The following is a 17,098-nucleotide window of genomic DNA, read 5'->3' on the forward strand; positions in this document are numbered from 1 at the left end:
CTCAGGGAACATGTAGCTGTGGCACAGATGAATGTAGTTTTATCAGGCAGGGTGGTAATGGGCTGAGGGATGGACTGGATGACCTTTAGTGGTCTTTTGCAACGTTTATGATTCTATGACTCCGGGAGTGGATCCCAATGGTGCTCCTGGGTTTTCCCTTTCAGAATTTTCCCCTGGGTCTGGCAGCTGAAAGGAGAGCGATGCTCCGAGCGCAGCCCTCCCAAACCCCCTGGGCTTTGTAGCTGACGCTGACAGAGGCGCGTGCAGGGCTGGCGCAGGAGCGACGCGGACGCGAAGACCGGGAAGGCGGTGTGTGAGGGCTCAGGCTCCGTCCCTACCCGCGGGCGGCGGCCGGGCCCGGCGGGGCCGCAGCCGAGCGGATCGGGCAGGGCCGCGGGGCGGGAGCGGCTCCGCCTGATCGCTGCCATATGGGAGCGGCGGGGAGCGGCCGCGAGGCTTCGGCTCCGCGGCCGGGCACGGCTCTGCCCCGCCGTCCCGGCCCGGCCGCCCCCCGCGGCGGGACCTTCGCTCGCCGCCCGCGCCCCACCTCCCCACCCACTCCCCGCGGGGTGCGAGGCTGAGGCTTCGCCCGGTGCCGGGGGCCCGCGCGTGTCCGCTGCCGCCTGGAGGCGGTCGGGGTCGGCCCGGCAACGGTGCGCGGGGCGGCTGCGTGCGGGGTCATTGGGAAGCGGCCGTTCCTCGGAACTCCGTCCTAATCAGAGGTGTTACCTCCTCCTCTCCCCAGTGTCTCTTGACATCATTTCATCCATCAGAGTTTCAGAGAAGAAGGAAAAAAAAAAAAAAAAGGCAAAAAAAAAAAAAAAAAAAAAGCAGAACCCACCCAGTCAGCGCGCAGCCCACGCCGCCCCTCAGCGCTGCTGCGGCCGCGGGGAAGGGCCGGAGCGGGGCAGGGATGCGGGAGGGGCGCGGGGCGGCGCGGGGCGCAGCCGGAGGGGCGCGGAGCGGGGCCCGGAGCGCCCCCGGCGCGGGGGGGCAGCGGTAGAGCCCCGCGGAGCGAAAGAAGGGCCCCGCGGCACCGCCGCCGCCCGGCGCTGTCCCATGGGATGTCCGCTGCCCCCCGCGAGTGCCCCGATGCGGAGCGCCGCGCCCCCGCCATGGCCTCGCTCTTCGGGATCTGGTGGTGGTCTCTTCCCCTCGTGTTGCTGTGGGCGACCCCGCGAGTCGCCTCCTCGTGGTGGTAAGTGCGGGCGGCCCCCGCGTGCTGGCGGGGAAGGAGCGGTCGGGATCAGCGCACCGGGCGCAGCCCACGCGTGGAGCCCTCCGCTGGGACCCGGGCGGGGCGGGACGGGACGGGCAGCGCAGCGCAGCGCCGGGCGCGCCCCGAGCGGCGGATCCCGGCCGGGACCCGGCACCGAGCGCGTCCCCGCCGCTGGGACCGCCCGTGGCCGCTCCGCGTCCGTACGGGCGCTGCTGCTGGGGAAGGCTTTTTGCGGTGCCGCTGAAATGTCACTCCTGGGAGTCGCGGCTTATCGATTTCGGGATCGTACGGCATAATGAAAATCCGCGGAAAGGACGTTTTCCTGTGTTTGGTCCCTTCAGAAGACACCTATCGCGGTTTGGGTTTGATAAAAGGCACTTTCGGAGCATTTCAGGGCTTAATCGGGAACATCTGGGTGCAGATGATGTAATTTAATTTCTGTCCGGGCTGTTCCTTAAGCCTGAACTCCTGAAGTTATTAAACAAAACACGGCCCGGGAGGTTTTTAAAGGCTTTCTCCCCAAAAAGTGGGTGCGGAGCCGGGGTCGCAGTCGGGGGGAGCAGAGCGGCGCAGCCCTTCCCAAACGCGGCCCCTCCCCGCCGCTTTGCCCCGCGGTCCCTTCCGCGTCCCTTCCCCATCCCTCCCCGCGCCCCTCCCGATGTCCCCGTGCACGCGGGGGCTCCGGCCGGGTGCTCCCGTCGCTGCCCCTCCCGTTGCCTCCCGCAGGTACATGGGGGCCGTGGGATCGTCGCGGGTGATGTGCGACAACGTGCCGGGGTTGGTGAGCCGGCAGCGGCAGCTGTGCCGGCGGCACCCCGAGGCCATGCTGTCCATCGGGCGCGGCGTGGCCGCCTGGACGGCCGAGTGCCAGCACCAGTTCCGGCGGCACCGCTGGGACTGCAGCGCCCTGGAGCGGGGGCAGCGCCTCCTCGGCCGCGTCCTGCAGCGCAGTGAGTGCGGGCGGGGGACGGGGCGAGGGCGGGCGGGGCTGGGGGTGCCCGTCCCTGTGGAGATGGAGGCCGTGCTGGGAGGGGGCCCGGGCGGGTGGCACAGGTGAAGCACCCAGGTGCTGCCGTGCCATAAATGCTCAGCGTTGATTCCGTGGCTACTGTATCAGTTCTAAGGATGAAAGCGTCCGACTTTCCCCAGTGTGAAATTGTAGATAACGCCATGGACTCTTTGGGTTCATGCTGTGGTAACGCTACCTAAGGGGCAGGTGTGGCTCACTGATACCAGCCCCAGCCACCATGGGGAAAGGTGCTGTTAACTCCTTTCGTGTGAAACTCAGAACTTCCTTAAGTCTGAAAATAGCCCCTTACTGTAGAGTTCATCAACACAACCCAACTCCACGTTGTAAATTACTACACCGTTAAATAAACCTAGGCAATTATTGCCTTGGAATATGCACTGAGGAGTAGGCATAGTCTAGAAAAGCAGCTGCTCCTTGGTATACATCATTAGTGGGAGGGAACTGTACCCGGGCTGTGGTGTGTGGAAGTCACTGTCCTGGCCTGCCGGGGTGTCACAACTTCCTCACCTTCAGGAAAAGAGCACCAAAGATTTCTCACCACTCCCTTTGAAATTAGCAAGATTAAGTGCCTCCAAAGAGGAAAAGCTGGCTTCAGAAGTTAGTTGCAGTGTTTTGCAGCACAGATGCTGTTCCCGTGTCCCTGTGTAGTCATTTCCTAAACACTCTCCAAACCAGCACTTTGCATATTTCTCTTAGCTGATGGAACATGGCAGAAATGCCAGCTGCCCTCTCCCTGCATCTCCACAGAGCAACTGAGCCATGGAAGGATGGTCACCCGTACCAGGAACAAACTCCAACCCATATCGATGGGGTTATGCCAGGGAGGGATGCAGCTCTGAGCCATGGCCAGTTCTGACTCCAAGGAACACGCCTCTGTGTGGTTCCAGCCCAGTTTAACGTGTAGCTCAGCACGCAGGCTGGGCTATCAGGCCGTGAAGTAGGCCGGCTGCTCACACTGAGCGCCGCAGCCACATATAAGGCCTGCTTCTTATTGCAGGCAGCCGGGAGTCCGCGTTCGTCCACGCCATCTCCTCCGCTGGCGTTGTGTTTGCCATCACGAGGGCGTGCAGCCAGGGAGAGCTGAAGTCCTGCTCCTGTGACCCCGAGAAGAAGGGCTCTGCCAAGGACAGCAAGGGCCGCTTCGACTGGGGCGGCTGCAGCGACAACATTGACTATGGCGTTAAGTTCGCCAGGGCCTTCGTGGATGCCAAGGAAAGGAAAGGGAAGGACGCCAGGGCGCTGATGAACCTCCACAACAACCGTGCAGGAAGGAAGGTGGGTGTCACGGCCGTGCTCGCGGGGTGGGGCGGGGCCGGCTCTCACAGCGGCCTCAAGTCGGGAAAAGCATGGGGGGAGTGGGAGGGCAAGGCGCCATTTTGTCTGCCCTGAAGGCTGGGGGTGGCAGGGCTCCCAGTACACCACGTGCTACTGCTCATCAGTGCCCCTCTGAGTCCATCCAGCAATCCCTTGTGTAGGAGCTGAGCGCAGGTACAGCCCTTGCAGGGTCAGGTGGATGGAGGTTTTGAGTCCCATCCTTATGTATGGAGGAGTTCTACTACTTTTGGTAAACGAAAAATAGAGGTTCCTACAGGAGGCTGAAGGTCAGGCTGGGCTGTTAGAGAGCAAATTCAAAATAGTACTGGAGAAAAACCAGCGCCGACCATTGCTCTGTGTGTGTGGTAAACTGAAACAGAATAAGCAGAGAGAAAATGCAATGACTTTTCATTAATTAATTGTACTGAAAGCAGATGGTTTTCCTAGTATTTTTTTCTCCTTCAACATCTCAACTAATCATCTCTCCTCAATCATCTACAACTAATGTGTAATGCCACCAGCTTGATAGGCACAGTTATGGTATGCCTAGTGGGGAACAAAGAAAGCTAATACAGCTGTCTGTATGGCACTGTCCAAAAGAGGCTGCCATCTACAACACAAGGAAACACTTCACAGGGGTAATTTGGCTCCATGCTGTGAAGTGCTTTCTGTAATATTTAGGTATCTTAGTAAGTTTAAAAACACATATATGCAAAATGGTAGGACAGTATTGGTAAGCAGGTAGGCTTTGTCTTTGTTAAATATTATCTGCACGTTCCCTTATCCTTTAGGGCCTGCTCCACAGAAAGCAGTGCTGTTCCGTACAGCTGTGCAGGTTCAATTTGCAACCCCTCGCTGCCTCAGCTGCCCCCAAGCTGCACACGCAGGTGGAGGTCCGTGCCCTCAGTCTCTTCTCATCCCCAGCACTGAGCCTGTGTCCATAGATTCCTCTTAAAAGGAGACTGCCTGGATCTCAGTAATTCAGAAATACACTGAAAAGTATTCACGGTAATCTCATAGGAATCATGCATATTGCTTTGCTGTGTATCAGTACAGGGACACCACCAACAAAGTAATGTTGAATCCTGATGTGCTTCTTCAGGTGTTGGGGGCCTCAGTCCACCAGGTTCCTTTAAAAACAGCAGTAGTTCCTCATATGATTAAAACCAAGCACACGCTTAAATCCCTGTCTGAGCAGAATCCCAGTCCTACTTGTTCTTTGAAGCAGTCACACAGATTAGAAAGAAAATGAAGCATACTTTGCCTGTGTGACATAGCCTCACTTTATTACCAGGCACCTGAATGGAGATCGCTGCCCCGCTGCACCTCAGTCTCACCTTTATCTTGTGCCTTTCTGTCTGTTATCTTCCTCCAGTGATGCTGTTCCTCTAATATGTTCACAAAATACAAACCCTTAAGGCATAACACAGATCAAATATCTTTATCTTCAGAATTAAATTATTTATTGTATATGAACCCATCCGTCGTTCCCTAACATCGTGCAGATAGCTTCTAGGTCTGAGATGAAGCTGAAAAGACATTAATGCTGCCCAGACATTAAATTAATGATGGTGATCTCTCCAGTGCAAACTGGTTAAGGCCTCGCTCTGTAATGCTTGTTTAAAGGTTTGTAGGCATTTTACAAATACCATCTTTAAACTGCATGCCCCAGCCCAGGTTTGATGCTTTGGAGTCTCTGCAAAATCATTTAATATGAAATACTTATGAATTCCCAGGCAGTGTTTAAAACACCACCTACTTTCGTGTAGGGATCTAGACACCGTGCCTAAGAGCTCTTTGAGGAAGTTAGACAGTTCTGTTAGATTTTTCACAGTAAATTTAAACCTGATTGCATTAACAACATAGCAGTAAAAATGTCACCGTACTCTCAGTTCTTTTATTTATATGCAATAGAAATATTCGTAGCCAAGAGCAGCTCCATGAAGCCCAAGTAGGGACATGCAGTCTGGCAGTGTTTCAGCTTGAGCAATGGTGACATGGAGCACCTTCACCTACTGGGGTTGAGCAATTGTGTCCCTTACTCAGATTATTTCCCATTGCTGGAGCTGTATCTGGCACTACTGTGTGCTCTAGGTCTTTGGGATGACCGACAGGAGGGGGGAGGCAAGGAAACCCCGGAAGATGGTGTGGTTGAGAGAAGCAAGCAGAGCAGACCAGCCCTGTCGGATGACTTGGTGCTACCAGTGGGTGTCACTACAGACCGTGGTTTCAAGGCCCATGGCAAGCCTGGCATGACAGGATCAATGGAAAGGGATTGAGAAGCTTCGATTACAGTTTGTTTTACCTGTGTATATTTTGCTGCGTTTCTAAACAGGCCGTGAAGCGGTTTTTGAAACAGGAGTGCAAATGTCACGGTGTGAGTGGATCATGCACTCTAAGGACCTGTTGGCTGGCCATGGCAGACTTTAGGAAAACAGGAGATTATCTGTGGAAGAAATACAATGGAGCGATTCAGGTGGTCATGAATCAAGATGGCACGGGTTTCACTGTGGCTAATAAGAGATTTAAGAAGCCAACTAAGAATGACCTGGTATACTTTGAAAGCTCTCCAGACTACTGTATCAGGGACAGGGATGTAGGTAAGCCTCTATCATTACACATGAATGGTTTTATTTCAGACCTTTGTACTTTGCAGGACAAAAAATATCATTATTATTGAGTGTATATAAATATATCAATCCATGCATACAACCAGCAGGAAACAGGAAGGAAGATGTTCTGGAAGAACGGCTCTGTACAAGATCCATAGCTCCTCCATGTCTCTAGATGTGCGATAGCCAGTTGTTCTTATGTAATTCAGCAGTTTCTTCCAGGTGCTGAGGAGTCCTGGAGACTCTGCAGGGCAAAGGTTGTCCTTAGGACAAGTGGGAGCTGTGCTCTGGAGGCTGACCCAGACCGCATAGCCCCCAGAGCCACTCAGTGTCTCTGCAGCAGAGTCAAGTCCTGTGCTGTCCCCACGGTGCCCCCTCCAGTTAACACCGCTTCTTTTCCATGTTGTTATGCTGCTGCTGTACACTCCCATGAGTTGGGTGGCCCTTACCTGCTCCTTCCCCACAGCTCCTTGCTGCAGACACACCTCTCCCACAGGCAGGAGGCCAGCAGCTCTGCGCACTGCTCACACCAGCCTGTGCTGCAGCACAGGTTGCTGAGGGCGTGCAGGTGGCTGAAGGGGTGCAATTCGGTGGGGCACAGCACGCTGCACCAGGTCTCACTGGGTTTATTTCTTCCTGTGAGTCGGCGTTGGCTTGGTCCATAGCAGCTATCACATCTTCTGTAGAGTCATACCAGCCCCGGTGGGAAGAGGTGGAGTTCCAGGGCTGCTGTTAGCACTGAAGTGTTCTGCTTTTGGAGATATCAGTGGACACCCTTAGCAATGTTGCAGGGTTTGAGGCACTGCTGAGCTGGCTAATCGTGCCAACAGCTCCTGACCAGTGTGCAGTATTTCCTGATGTGGCAATTAACAACGAGCAACTAAAAAACAGAAACGTGGAGAAGAGAGCCAGACTGAGTAATGTATGAAAGATGCTGTGGAACTAATTAATATGTTGTATAACGTACCAGAGTGCACCCGCTATGACACATCCATAGGAGTATCTGGATAGCAATGCAGCTTAGCTCTTTTTGGCATCGCTGTGTATTTACAATCCAAGTTTACTTGGAATAAGCATTGCAAAACAACTGTACTTAAATAAGAACAATATGTGAAATCCTGCTCGTGTACTATTGACTTCAGCAAACCCGGAATTTCATCCAGTACGCTTGTGTTGTGCACTGAACCTGGTTAGTGAAGTTGTCAACGTGACTTTAAAAGTTATTTATGGTTTTTGCAGGTGGTGTTTATTACCTGCACAAGAGCATGTTGTTCCTCGGGTAGTGACCAGTATCGTACGGTCTAATGGTTCAATCCAAGTGAATAAATGGGCACGTTGTGGCATTGTGCAGAGACTAGGATATATCCAGAACTTTATTTCTTTGCAGACTAGGTTGTATTTGATACTTATTGCTTAGAGCTGCTTGTTTCATTGTAAAGTCTGTGGTTTCTTTCCCCCTAGGAGGAGAGCCAGTACACAACCCACTTCTATGTCAGGAAGCCATGTGACAGCCTTTGCAGTAAGCCTAATCCGGTGCAGTCAGCTGCTGGTGGAGGATGCTGGGCGTGTGTCACGGTGCTGCTCCCTGCTCCCCACCCGGAGCCCGGCATACGCTTCCACTCCTCCCCAGATAACGCTCCTGATGAGGCGTTTCTGTGCTGTGCAGCAGCCTGAAGATATGGCTGTTGGGAAGCTGCAGTAAGCCTTCAATGGGAACGGGAACAGTGCTGTGGGATTGCCTGCTACTCTCATGGAGCGAGGAAAGATAAACACAAGCTGATCCGAGTTCAGAAGAGATAACATCAGCAGCTGAGCAGCATTTTTTCTTGATTAGTTTTATTTTGCCCTGTTGAGCACTCCAGAGCATTAGCCCTGCTAGATGATTGGAGGTAAAATGAAATGAGATTATGGAAGTCTGAGTTTGGAAATATGCGGACAGCACCTCAGTGTCGGCTAAGTATAATACCACGGTACTTTGTTATGCCCTCAAATGTAGTTCTGGCTCTGGGGAATTCTGACAGTGTAATGCTTCAGAAATGCTGTGTACCTAGAGATTGATTAGAACTGGGGCTGAGGGAAGGATTCCCAGAGCACGTTTCGTGAAGCATCACAACTCAACAGCTTCACAAACTGTGAAATGACAGAGCCAGTATTCTCTGTGGCTTGGGTGTGTTAATGCATAAACCCCAGTAAATGAAAGGTGCTCCAGAGTTGTATCATCAATGATCCATCCAAAAATCCCCATGTCTCACCTCCTCCTGTTGGAGCTTGCAGCTTTGGCTGTTTGCTGGTGGCAGGCAGCCACTGAGGGTGCTGTCACTGTATACACCCCGCAGTCTGTCTGGAGGAGGCACTGGAACATATATACATGATTCACCCCTGCAAAGGGAAAAACGTTGAGTTATTATTTCTTTCCTAGAAGGAGAAGAGGAGTCATTGCTTTCAGGAGGGAGATAATTTGTGGAAACCACTAATAGCAGCTCACTTAATAGCAGGAGAGTGTAATAAGCCAGCCACCTCTATCTAGCATTAAGATTTCAAGGCTTTTAGAGAAGGACCAAAGGAAGACTTGCAGAATTGTTCAGAACCCACTTGATTCTGGCTGTGTGGAACCCAAAACAATTTTTGCCCATCTATATATTTTTTAATCATAATTCACTAGAAGCAGAGGTTGGACATCCCAGAGGGCTTTTGAAGACCTTATGGTGAACTTTCATATTTTGACATACTTAGCATGGGCTTCCTTTATATTAACATAAACTGCCAGCTGCCAAACTCAATAAAAGCATCCCCAGGACTGTACAGGGTGAGGCTTGTTAGGGAGGATAATGCTGTAAAAGGAAATAGAGGGAAGGTTACGCCGATGGCAGTCTGGGTGCAGCATGTACTGGCTTTCCTCTGCTTGTCTGCTTGTAAGCTTCTGGTAAAAAACATATTAATTTTTAAAATGTTGCTTTTTAACCATCCGTGCGGGCTGGGATGATTGAAAATTGAAGCAAGTTTATCACATTTTGAACAGATTAGGTGCAAAAATAAAGAATGCTTTGGGAATAAATGTGTGAGAAGCCACAGGACAGACATCAGCTATTTACTGGCAGATCCTTTAGAAGGGCTGTTGTTTGTGGAGTCTGCTAAAGCTGTGTAATGTGTTCCTGTAAAAGAAATAGTTGAGATCTGAATTAGTTGACCTCTCCAAGTTAGACGTGATGGCAGGATTGCACTGGTGAGCAGGGGTTGACTTTTTGCAGATGTTTTGGTAGCACCGGGGCATTGGCCATGTGAAGGTGGTGGTGGGGCAAAGGGACGGGTCGTGTCCGTGTGCAGGTGGTCTCAGGCAGCCCCTCAGGACCTGCTGAAAACCCATGTGAGATGTCCCTCGGGCTGCTTTGGGTCACCCACAGGTTTCTCCTGACCTCATTTGGTCACATTTTGGTGCTATCAAAGCCAGCATTGCTGCCTCTGCTTGCACATGGGGTGGAGGTGGGCCAGGAGACTGGTGACAATGTCATGGGTCTCCAACAAGCAGCTGTGTCTGAGGACTCCTTCACGGGGTTACTTCCCTGTAATTTTTTCCCCTTATTGTTCCACATAAGCCATTTGCTGTGTTTCTGAGAGGAACGAGGAAGGCCAAGTTCGAAGCGAAAGAGAAACATGAAATTAAATTGTGGCCTGGAAAGTATTGGCACTGGGCAAGATGTGTTAGCACTTCAAGTATGTAACCCATGGAGGGGAACCAACGCTGATCTATGTTAGACACTTTTCACTAAGGTTAGCCCTACACAGTCAGTCCCTGTGTGACTACTTGGCCTGCATCTCCCAGTTTACGCGCTGAGAACATATGAGGCGAAGTCCCAGCCCGTGGGGCTGATGCTGAGCTCGCAATGACTTCAGTCAGAGCAAGGGCCAGCCCTGAGGGCTGGGGAGATGCCAGCAAACTTGGGATCCTCCTGGGACCGAGGGACCAGGACAGCTGGCAATGGCTGCAGAGAGAGAAGTCAGACGTGCTCACTGTCAGCTTATTCTGAATGAGCTGACTTTTGTCAACACATTTCTGTCTCTCCATTACTGATGTGCTCAATCCCAACTCTCCCAGAGATGGTTGTTTTCTGCCCACCCCCTCAGGCCCTCTCACACTTGCCAGGTGTGTAGGGTCCACCTGGATATTTCTTGATTTAAAAATTACTTTCAGAACTAATTTTCTGTGAATGTTTGTTTTTCCTTTTTTTTTTTTCTTTTATTTTTTTTTTCCAAAGTGCAAGTATGGAAACTAGTTTACTGTTGTTGAGCTTTTCACTTGTTTCTTTTCTTTTAGGCAAGTGTTGAGTAATGAAGTTCATTGCTTGAAGACATATTTTTAAATAGAAATAGAAGGGAAAATCTCACGTTACAGAGAAATAGTGTCACTGTAGTTCTTTAGGAATGAGGAGAAGATAGTTCTCAACTTTCCACATTTGCTCAAGAAAATGACTGTGCAAAGCAGGGAGAAAGGAAGGGTTTGATGTGCAGGCCGTAGAGCTGGCAGTGCTCAGAGCTGTGGGTATGTTGGCGTGTACGACGTTGTGTGTTGGCATGGCAATTCTAAAACTCAAACTGAAAACAAAGAGGTTGCACTAAAACTTTCTGCAAGTCAGAACAATTTCCTGCCTCTCACATGGTTCAGAGGTGTGCGGTAGGTATAGCAGGGTGAGACGAGAGAATTCTACCTTTTTTTCTTTAGTTTCCTCTGTTGTCTTCTTCACCTGAGTGCCTGAATGCCTCCAGGGGTGCAGCGATGTGCGTGACTGCTGTCAGCTATTGCTCATTTTCTGCCTCGTGGAGGAAACGTTTCTTATGTGTGCACGTGTCGTAGGTGAACTGAGTTTGGCAAGGGCAAGGCAAGCTAAATTTGCATGCAGAATATTGTCAGAGGGCTGAGATGTCTGTTGGTTCCCAGAGGGGCAGCCCTGCGTGGGATGTGTGTGCCCTGGTTCATCCAATGGGGCTGGTGCCCAAGGACTGTCCTTGGGCTCAGGCAGAGCCACGGGAATGCTGAAGAGGCTCTTTGAACTTCTCAGATATGTTAGTTTTGCTTAGGAGCTAAGCTTCTCTGTGCACTATTTTGTCTTCTGCCACATTCTGTGGATAATCTAGTCTCCTCCCCTAGTAGCACAGTAGATGTTTGTTTTGTATTGTGGGTGACATCAGATAATACTGACTTTTGACTATCTGTTAGGGAATTAAATCATTTTCTTGTTGAAGTCAATACAAAACTCCCATTGAAATCAGTGGGAGTTTCCCATTCAGGTTCTCTTTGGCTGCTGTGCAGTTTCCTCAGACATCTGGAAACCAGAACTTCTGGGCTGGGAAATAACCTGTGTCTTGGCTGAGGAATGCTGCTCACCTTCCCGGGAAGGCTCCCGCACCTCATCACAGCCATTCATATTGCATCACCTGACCTTACGCAGAGGTTGATGTGAGGCCTTCCTCCCGTAGCTGAACACCAGGCAGTTTGAATCTAATCCAAATCATGGTTATTACGGATTGTTATCCTCTGTGTGCCACATCACACAGCCTGGGCACTCCAGGTCTTTGTTACTGGGCCCCGTCAGTGTAGTACACCCACATGTGTGGGTGGCTGGGTGGCAGGAGCATGGGAGAATTCAAATCAAATTCCTAAGGCACACATCAATCACACTTGTCAAGAGCTTGGCCTTTGTGACTTTATTTTGTCTGAGTGGAGAGTGCGGGACGAGGCCCTACCAACACATTTATTCAACTAAAGGCGTTCTGCTCAGTCTGGGATGTGATAGATGATTCCAGGGGCTGGTTTGGGCACAGGTGTTGCAACTGCTTGCATTGCTTTGTGGATCAAGCTGCTAGTCTGAAAGTAGCATTGGTTGGTTTCTGCCACCAGCCTGCTGCGTGACCATGAGCAGGTCACACAGCTCTGTGTCCTTGCAGGTCCTTGGCCATGCCCAAATCAATGCCAGGGCCTCTATGTGCAGAGCGATACCTGAAAACAGAACCTGCAAAAGTGAGGGCTAGGACTGTTGGTACCTTATTCTCCCTTAGGTTCCCCACCTGCAATCCAGGCCCCTGCGTAGATGGTGGGGATGGGACACCAGGATCTGCTGCTGTTTCCTGGTGTAGAACATACCTGGTGCAGCCTGTCACTGGTTTCCACATCAACGCTATGTGTTTCCTCAAACAAAAGGGACTTCAGCTCTGCCCATCAGCTGCCTCCCTGTAAGCTCCCCAGTCTGTGCAGAGCTGGCCAGGCTGGAACAGGGCTGAGCTGGGGATGGCAGAGCTTGGCCAGGCAGAGCAGCATGACCCAGTGACAGGGCACCTGGTCCTGCTTTCAGTCCCCTCCACCCCGAGGTGGCACTTCAGCTCAGGGCTGGCCAAAGCAGCAAGCTGGAGGAGGGTCTTGGGCTGGGTGAGCAGCTGGAACAACAGTTGAAGCCTGTCCTGATTAGATACAAAAAGAGCAAAATTTCCAATACTGTGGCTAAGAGCAAAATCTCCTGTATTGTTCTCATCATGCATTGGTCAGGTGGCAATTGGCAGAAGGTGACTCCACTCACATGTGTGAAATCACTGGCTGCCTGTGTGCTGGGCTGATGACACATGGGACCTGATGTCTGCCTGCTGCTGGGGGAGGCAGGGGAGCCTGGGGGCAATGTGTGTTTCTGTGTGCTGAAGTGCTTCATACAGTAGCGGTGGGACGTAACTCCAAGTACACCATGGGGAGAAACAATAGAAAACAGGAATTAATGCAGCTTGGCTTGCTAATAGTTAAAAATTATGGCTTGGGTTTTTATTAATTAAGATAGATTTGCTGTCCTGCTTCCACAGATTTCAACTACTGTCTGCATGCATTTTATTCCTTAGAAAGGTGGAATTTTCATGTACACCTGTGAAATAACACACTAGTAACAAAACTGAGCAGGTATGCTTTGTAGAATGTTCCCAGTTAATTTAGTGATCATAGTTACTGTGTAGGGGATTCCGTTTTGGCCAAGAGCAGACAAAAATAGCTATTATCTGGTCTAAAGACAGTGCCAGAGCAGTGTTCATCTGAAGGCTGCATCAGAAATTCATTGGTAATATTAATACCTAAGAAATTAGGTTGGGCAAAGAGGTTTTCAGATGGAAAATGGTCTGCCAAGAGCTGTGGCATAGATCCTGTAGAGTTCTCTGAAATAAGTTTGCGTCAGCTGAGCACCAACTCCTGTGTGGCACAGCAGCCCCCAGGCAGGAATGCCTTGAGGAGGTGACGGCAGCCATTTTGTGCCACGTGGCTGCGGGCAGAGGTGTCCCAGCACTCGGGATGTACAGAGAGCAGCAGGCCGTCTCCCTGCCCTCCTCCTGCCCACAGCAGATCGGTTTCTTCTAATGCAGGGGCTGTGAACCACAGCTGTGGCGCCAGGTGTTCCGAGCGCTGTGCTTCTGCAGGCTTTAATGCCAGCAGCAAGGTCACTGCCCACGCGGCCCTCACAGCCATCAGCTATAGCAGTTTTGGGCCCAGCAGCCCTCCCCTGCCCGCCCAGTGCTGCTCTGTGGGCCCATTGGCTGCAGAACAGAGTGCTGTGCTGCACAGCCCTGGGGACTGAACGCAGGCAGCAGGGCTGTGTGGCTGTGGCTTTCCCTGGGTCAAGCAGAGCCCTGCAGTATTTGGTCACTGGTACTCCTCATTTCCAGAAATCAGGTTGCCCAAAATGTGAGGCCAGTTTTGCCCTCATACAAGCATTTCTCATTTGACAAATAATCCGCAGCGATGTGATGTTGGAGGACCAAATGCATGGCAGATTGTGTCTCCTCTTCTTATTTTCATGCCGTCTGTCCTTTCTGGAACCCCTTTCACGTGACCCCTGCCTCTCCCCCGCAGGCTCTCCGGGGACGGCCGGCCGGGTGTGCAACCAGACGTCCCGCGGCATGGACAGCTGTGAGGTGATGTGCTGCGGCCGTGGCTACGACACGTTGCGCGTCAGCAGGATGACCAAATGCGAGTGCAAGTTCCACTGGTGCTGCGCGGTGCGCTGCCAGGACTGCCTGGAGGAGGTGGACATCCACACGTGCAAGGCGCCCAAGGCTGCGGGCTGGGCCTCCCGGACATGATGTGTGGTGCTGGTCTGCGCAGGGAATGCTTCTGAGGCCTTTGCTACATTTACGCCAGTTTTGTCTTTCATTACACAGAAGCTGCCCAATAATCATGCCAAATTTGCAGCATTCACTACACATCTCTGCAAGACCGTGCTGTTGCGTCGACGCCGTGCTGGAGGGAGCTGCCACCGCTGGGCCTCCCATCCGACACAGACCCTCATTGCCTCACCACGAGCCCTTGCTGCCGCCACAAGCGTGGTGAGGCCCCAGGATGAGGCCGATCCCGCCAGGCCTCCCGCTGCCATGGCTGTGGCTTCCTCCAGAGGACCTGCTGCCCTGGACATTCAGCCTGTGGGGCTGCAGGGCTGGGCACGGGTCAGGGACCCCTCCATGGAAAGCTCTGAGGCCAGGATGATTCCATGGCTCTGCTGGAGTTGAATTTGTCCATCTACCCAACACGGAGCTGTGTGTGCGCTGCGGGGCCCTCTGGGACATGAGCTGTGCTGGGCAGAGACTGGCCCATAGCAAAAAGGAGAGAACAGGAAATGTGTTCAACTGCAACAGTCTCATCTGCTATTAAAGAGTGAAAGCAAATGCCTTAGGTATACATTTGTGACAATTTGCCTTGAAAGCTTGTTAAAGGTCATTAATATTAACCACTGATCTGAAGGATCAAAGAAAAGAGATTTGTTTCTGAGCCCAGTGACGTCTGGAAACAGGATGCTCAACTACGTAGGGATAGGGTTTCCTATTTGTCATTTACATAATGAACAGGAAAACATGCAGAAAGCTGGTGGAGAAGGCAATGCCTTATCTTAATAATTAGGTTTTGTTCTATAGAGTCGATCAGCTCTCACGTTGTTTTAAATTTAATAAACCTATTCAGCGTGCTCAAACCGATACTTAACAGTTCAGATGCAGACTTCCTGGTGAGGCTTGCTCCAAATCCACACTGCACAAACCCACAGCTGACGAGGAGCACGCTGGCCTTTGATGGTGGCAGTGGCAGACTGCCCAGGCCCGTGTCCTGCCTGGCTCAGCACACAAAGCCAAGTGCCAGCAGTGGCTGCAGGTGACAAGGCCTTGGGGCTGTCCCCTCACTGGAGAGGTGCTGGGGGCTGTTGTGGATGGAGACTGTGACTCTGGGTACAAACCAAGTGCTGCTGAGAACAGCCCTGCCAGCGTGCTGTCCACAATGTGAGTGTTACACGCATACATGTGTGCAATGGGATACATGTACCCCAGTGTACACTCTAAGGTCAGTGGTTACGGTATTGGCCTCATTACTGGAAACCCTGGCTCTAGGCTGGACAAGCAAAATTTCACACCTGATTTTATTGAGAGGTCAGCCCTAAGGAGAACTGCTATTCAAATTTCACTGTGAAATTGAATCTGCATGGAGTTCATAGTCTGAGCTAAGCCTTACACTTAAAGAACCGAGAAGCAGTACAGTATTATCTGTGTGTGTGCCAGGCGTTTGGAAAGATTCAGGGATCTTCTGAGTGATGTACAAATTCAGCAGGTAATAATGCTGAAAGGATTTTGATATTGTGGAAAAAAAGGGAGCCCCAGTTCTGCGAGGGAACTTGTCCTGGGAAGTCAAATAAAAGAGGATGAAATCAGCCTCACCCGCTTCTTAACTTCATCCTTTGGTTCACAGAGTCGGTGAGGTTGGAAAGGACCTCTAAGATCATCTGATCCAACCATCCACCTACCAACAACAGCAGGAGAATGGACCCGAGTTGTGCAGCCCCATGTAAAGTGTTTCAGGGTCATTGTGTTAAAGGTGCCAGAAATTTTATTCTGGCTGAAGAAACAGCGGGAAGCCTGGAGCAAGGCTGACACCTTACTGGGAAATGTGGCTTAGATACACTTCTTGTTACTTAAGCCCTTATTTCACCTGTACAAGAAATGATGTAGAAATCATAGAATCACAGAATCATGGAATGGGTTTGGGTTGGAAGGGACCTTTAAGATCATTTCGTTCCAACCCCCTGTTATAGGCAGGGACACCTCCCTCCAGACCAGGTTGCTCAAAGCCCCATCCAGCCTGGCCTTGGATGCTTCCAGGGAGGGGGCAAATAACGAATAAATAATGTAATAACAAATTTGCAGATAGAATGACCTTTAAAAACACATTTTTTGGACTGCTTTGGGGCGTTTAACTTGCTTTCATCTTTAAAGGGTTTTTTACATTTCTTGGAAACTGCACTTCCTGAATGCCCAGCACTATGACTGCTGTCTCCGCGTGGGCTGCTCGCTGCCATAAGCACTTCTGCTGCCTCTTCCACAAAGAAAGCACTCCTGGGAGCTTCTGCCATTTCAGAATGGCCAGAAGTCAGAGCGCTCCTCTCTGCACTAAGGGAGAGGCTTCCATCTGTCACCAGAAGCGCAGGCTGCACCTCCCTCTGACCTGAGCTGTGCTGAGCTCCCCAGCAGCAGAGCCCCAGGCTGCAGCCTCTGCCCATTGGCAAAGAACCCCCCAGTCTGACTGCCTGGTCTCAGCTGCCTACCATTACAATTACAGCTCCAAAGGTACGTGCCAGATAAAATCCATCACTCTTTAGTGCTAATGGAGGTGGATATTAGAGCAGAAATAATCATATATGATATTTTTGAGTTCTTCTAAGTTCCCGTAGTTTATGGGAAGGCTCTGATTGTTCATTGCAAGGAGTTAAGCATTCTTTTCTCTCAGTCTGTTACAGACAATGATTCCCACACAGATAATCGTTCACATTACCTCTTCCCCCAGCAGCAGGCCACACCTGTACCTCAATTACTGGTGAACATCAACATCTGTACGTAGCTACATAGACAGCAATAGGCAAACACTATTAG

The 17,098-nt window shown here is 51.3% G+C and overlaps 1 protein-coding gene across 2 annotated transcripts; it reads left to right on the forward strand.

Moving 5' to 3' along the window:
• Nucleotides 1–871: 871 nt before the first annotated feature.
• WNT2 (Wnt family member 2) lies at nucleotides 872–15,887 on the forward strand. Of its 2 annotated transcripts, none has more exons than XM_416013.8 (5): nucleotides 872–1,198; nucleotides 1,946–2,169; nucleotides 3,247–3,524; nucleotides 5,899–6,163; nucleotides 14,046–15,887. In XM_416013.8, exons 1-5 carry the CDS (start codon nucleotides 1,065–1,067, stop codon nucleotides 14,273–14,275), a joined length of 1,131 nt encoding a protein of 376 aa, XP_416013.3. In that variant the 5' UTR covers nucleotides 872–1,064; the 3' UTR covers nucleotides 14,276–15,887. The 2 variants fall into 2 exon arrangements, with proteins under 2 accessions (XP_416013.3, XP_040508994.1); XM_040653060.2 differs by lacking the exon at nucleotides 14,046–15,887 and adding an exon at nucleotides 7,637–14,020.
• The last annotated feature ends 1,211 nt before the right edge of the window (nucleotides 15,888–17,098 follow it).

This window comes from Gallus gallus, chromosome 1 (genome assembly GCF_016699485.2).
Source record: "Gallus gallus isolate bGalGal1 chromosome 1, bGalGal1.mat.broiler.GRCg7b, whole genome shotgun sequence".
Taxonomy (NCBI): Eukaryota; Metazoa; Chordata; class Aves; order Galliformes; family Phasianidae; genus Gallus; species Gallus gallus.

Excerpts from the sequence above, each read along its gene's own strand:
- WNT2 (XM_416013.8), top strand. The coding sequence starts at position 1,065 with ATGTCCGCTGCCCCCCGCGAGTGCCCCGATGCGGAGCGCCGCGCCCCC. Across the intron at positions 2,170-3,246 it reads CGGCCGCGTCCTGCAGCGCA|GCAGCCGGGAGTCCGCGTTC; the intron begins GTGAGTGCGGGC and ends TTCTTATTGCAG. Across the intron at positions 6,164-14,045 it reads TATCAGGGACAGGGATGTAG|GCTCTCCGGGGACGGCCGGC; the intron begins GTAAGCCTCTAT and ends TCTCCCCCGCAG.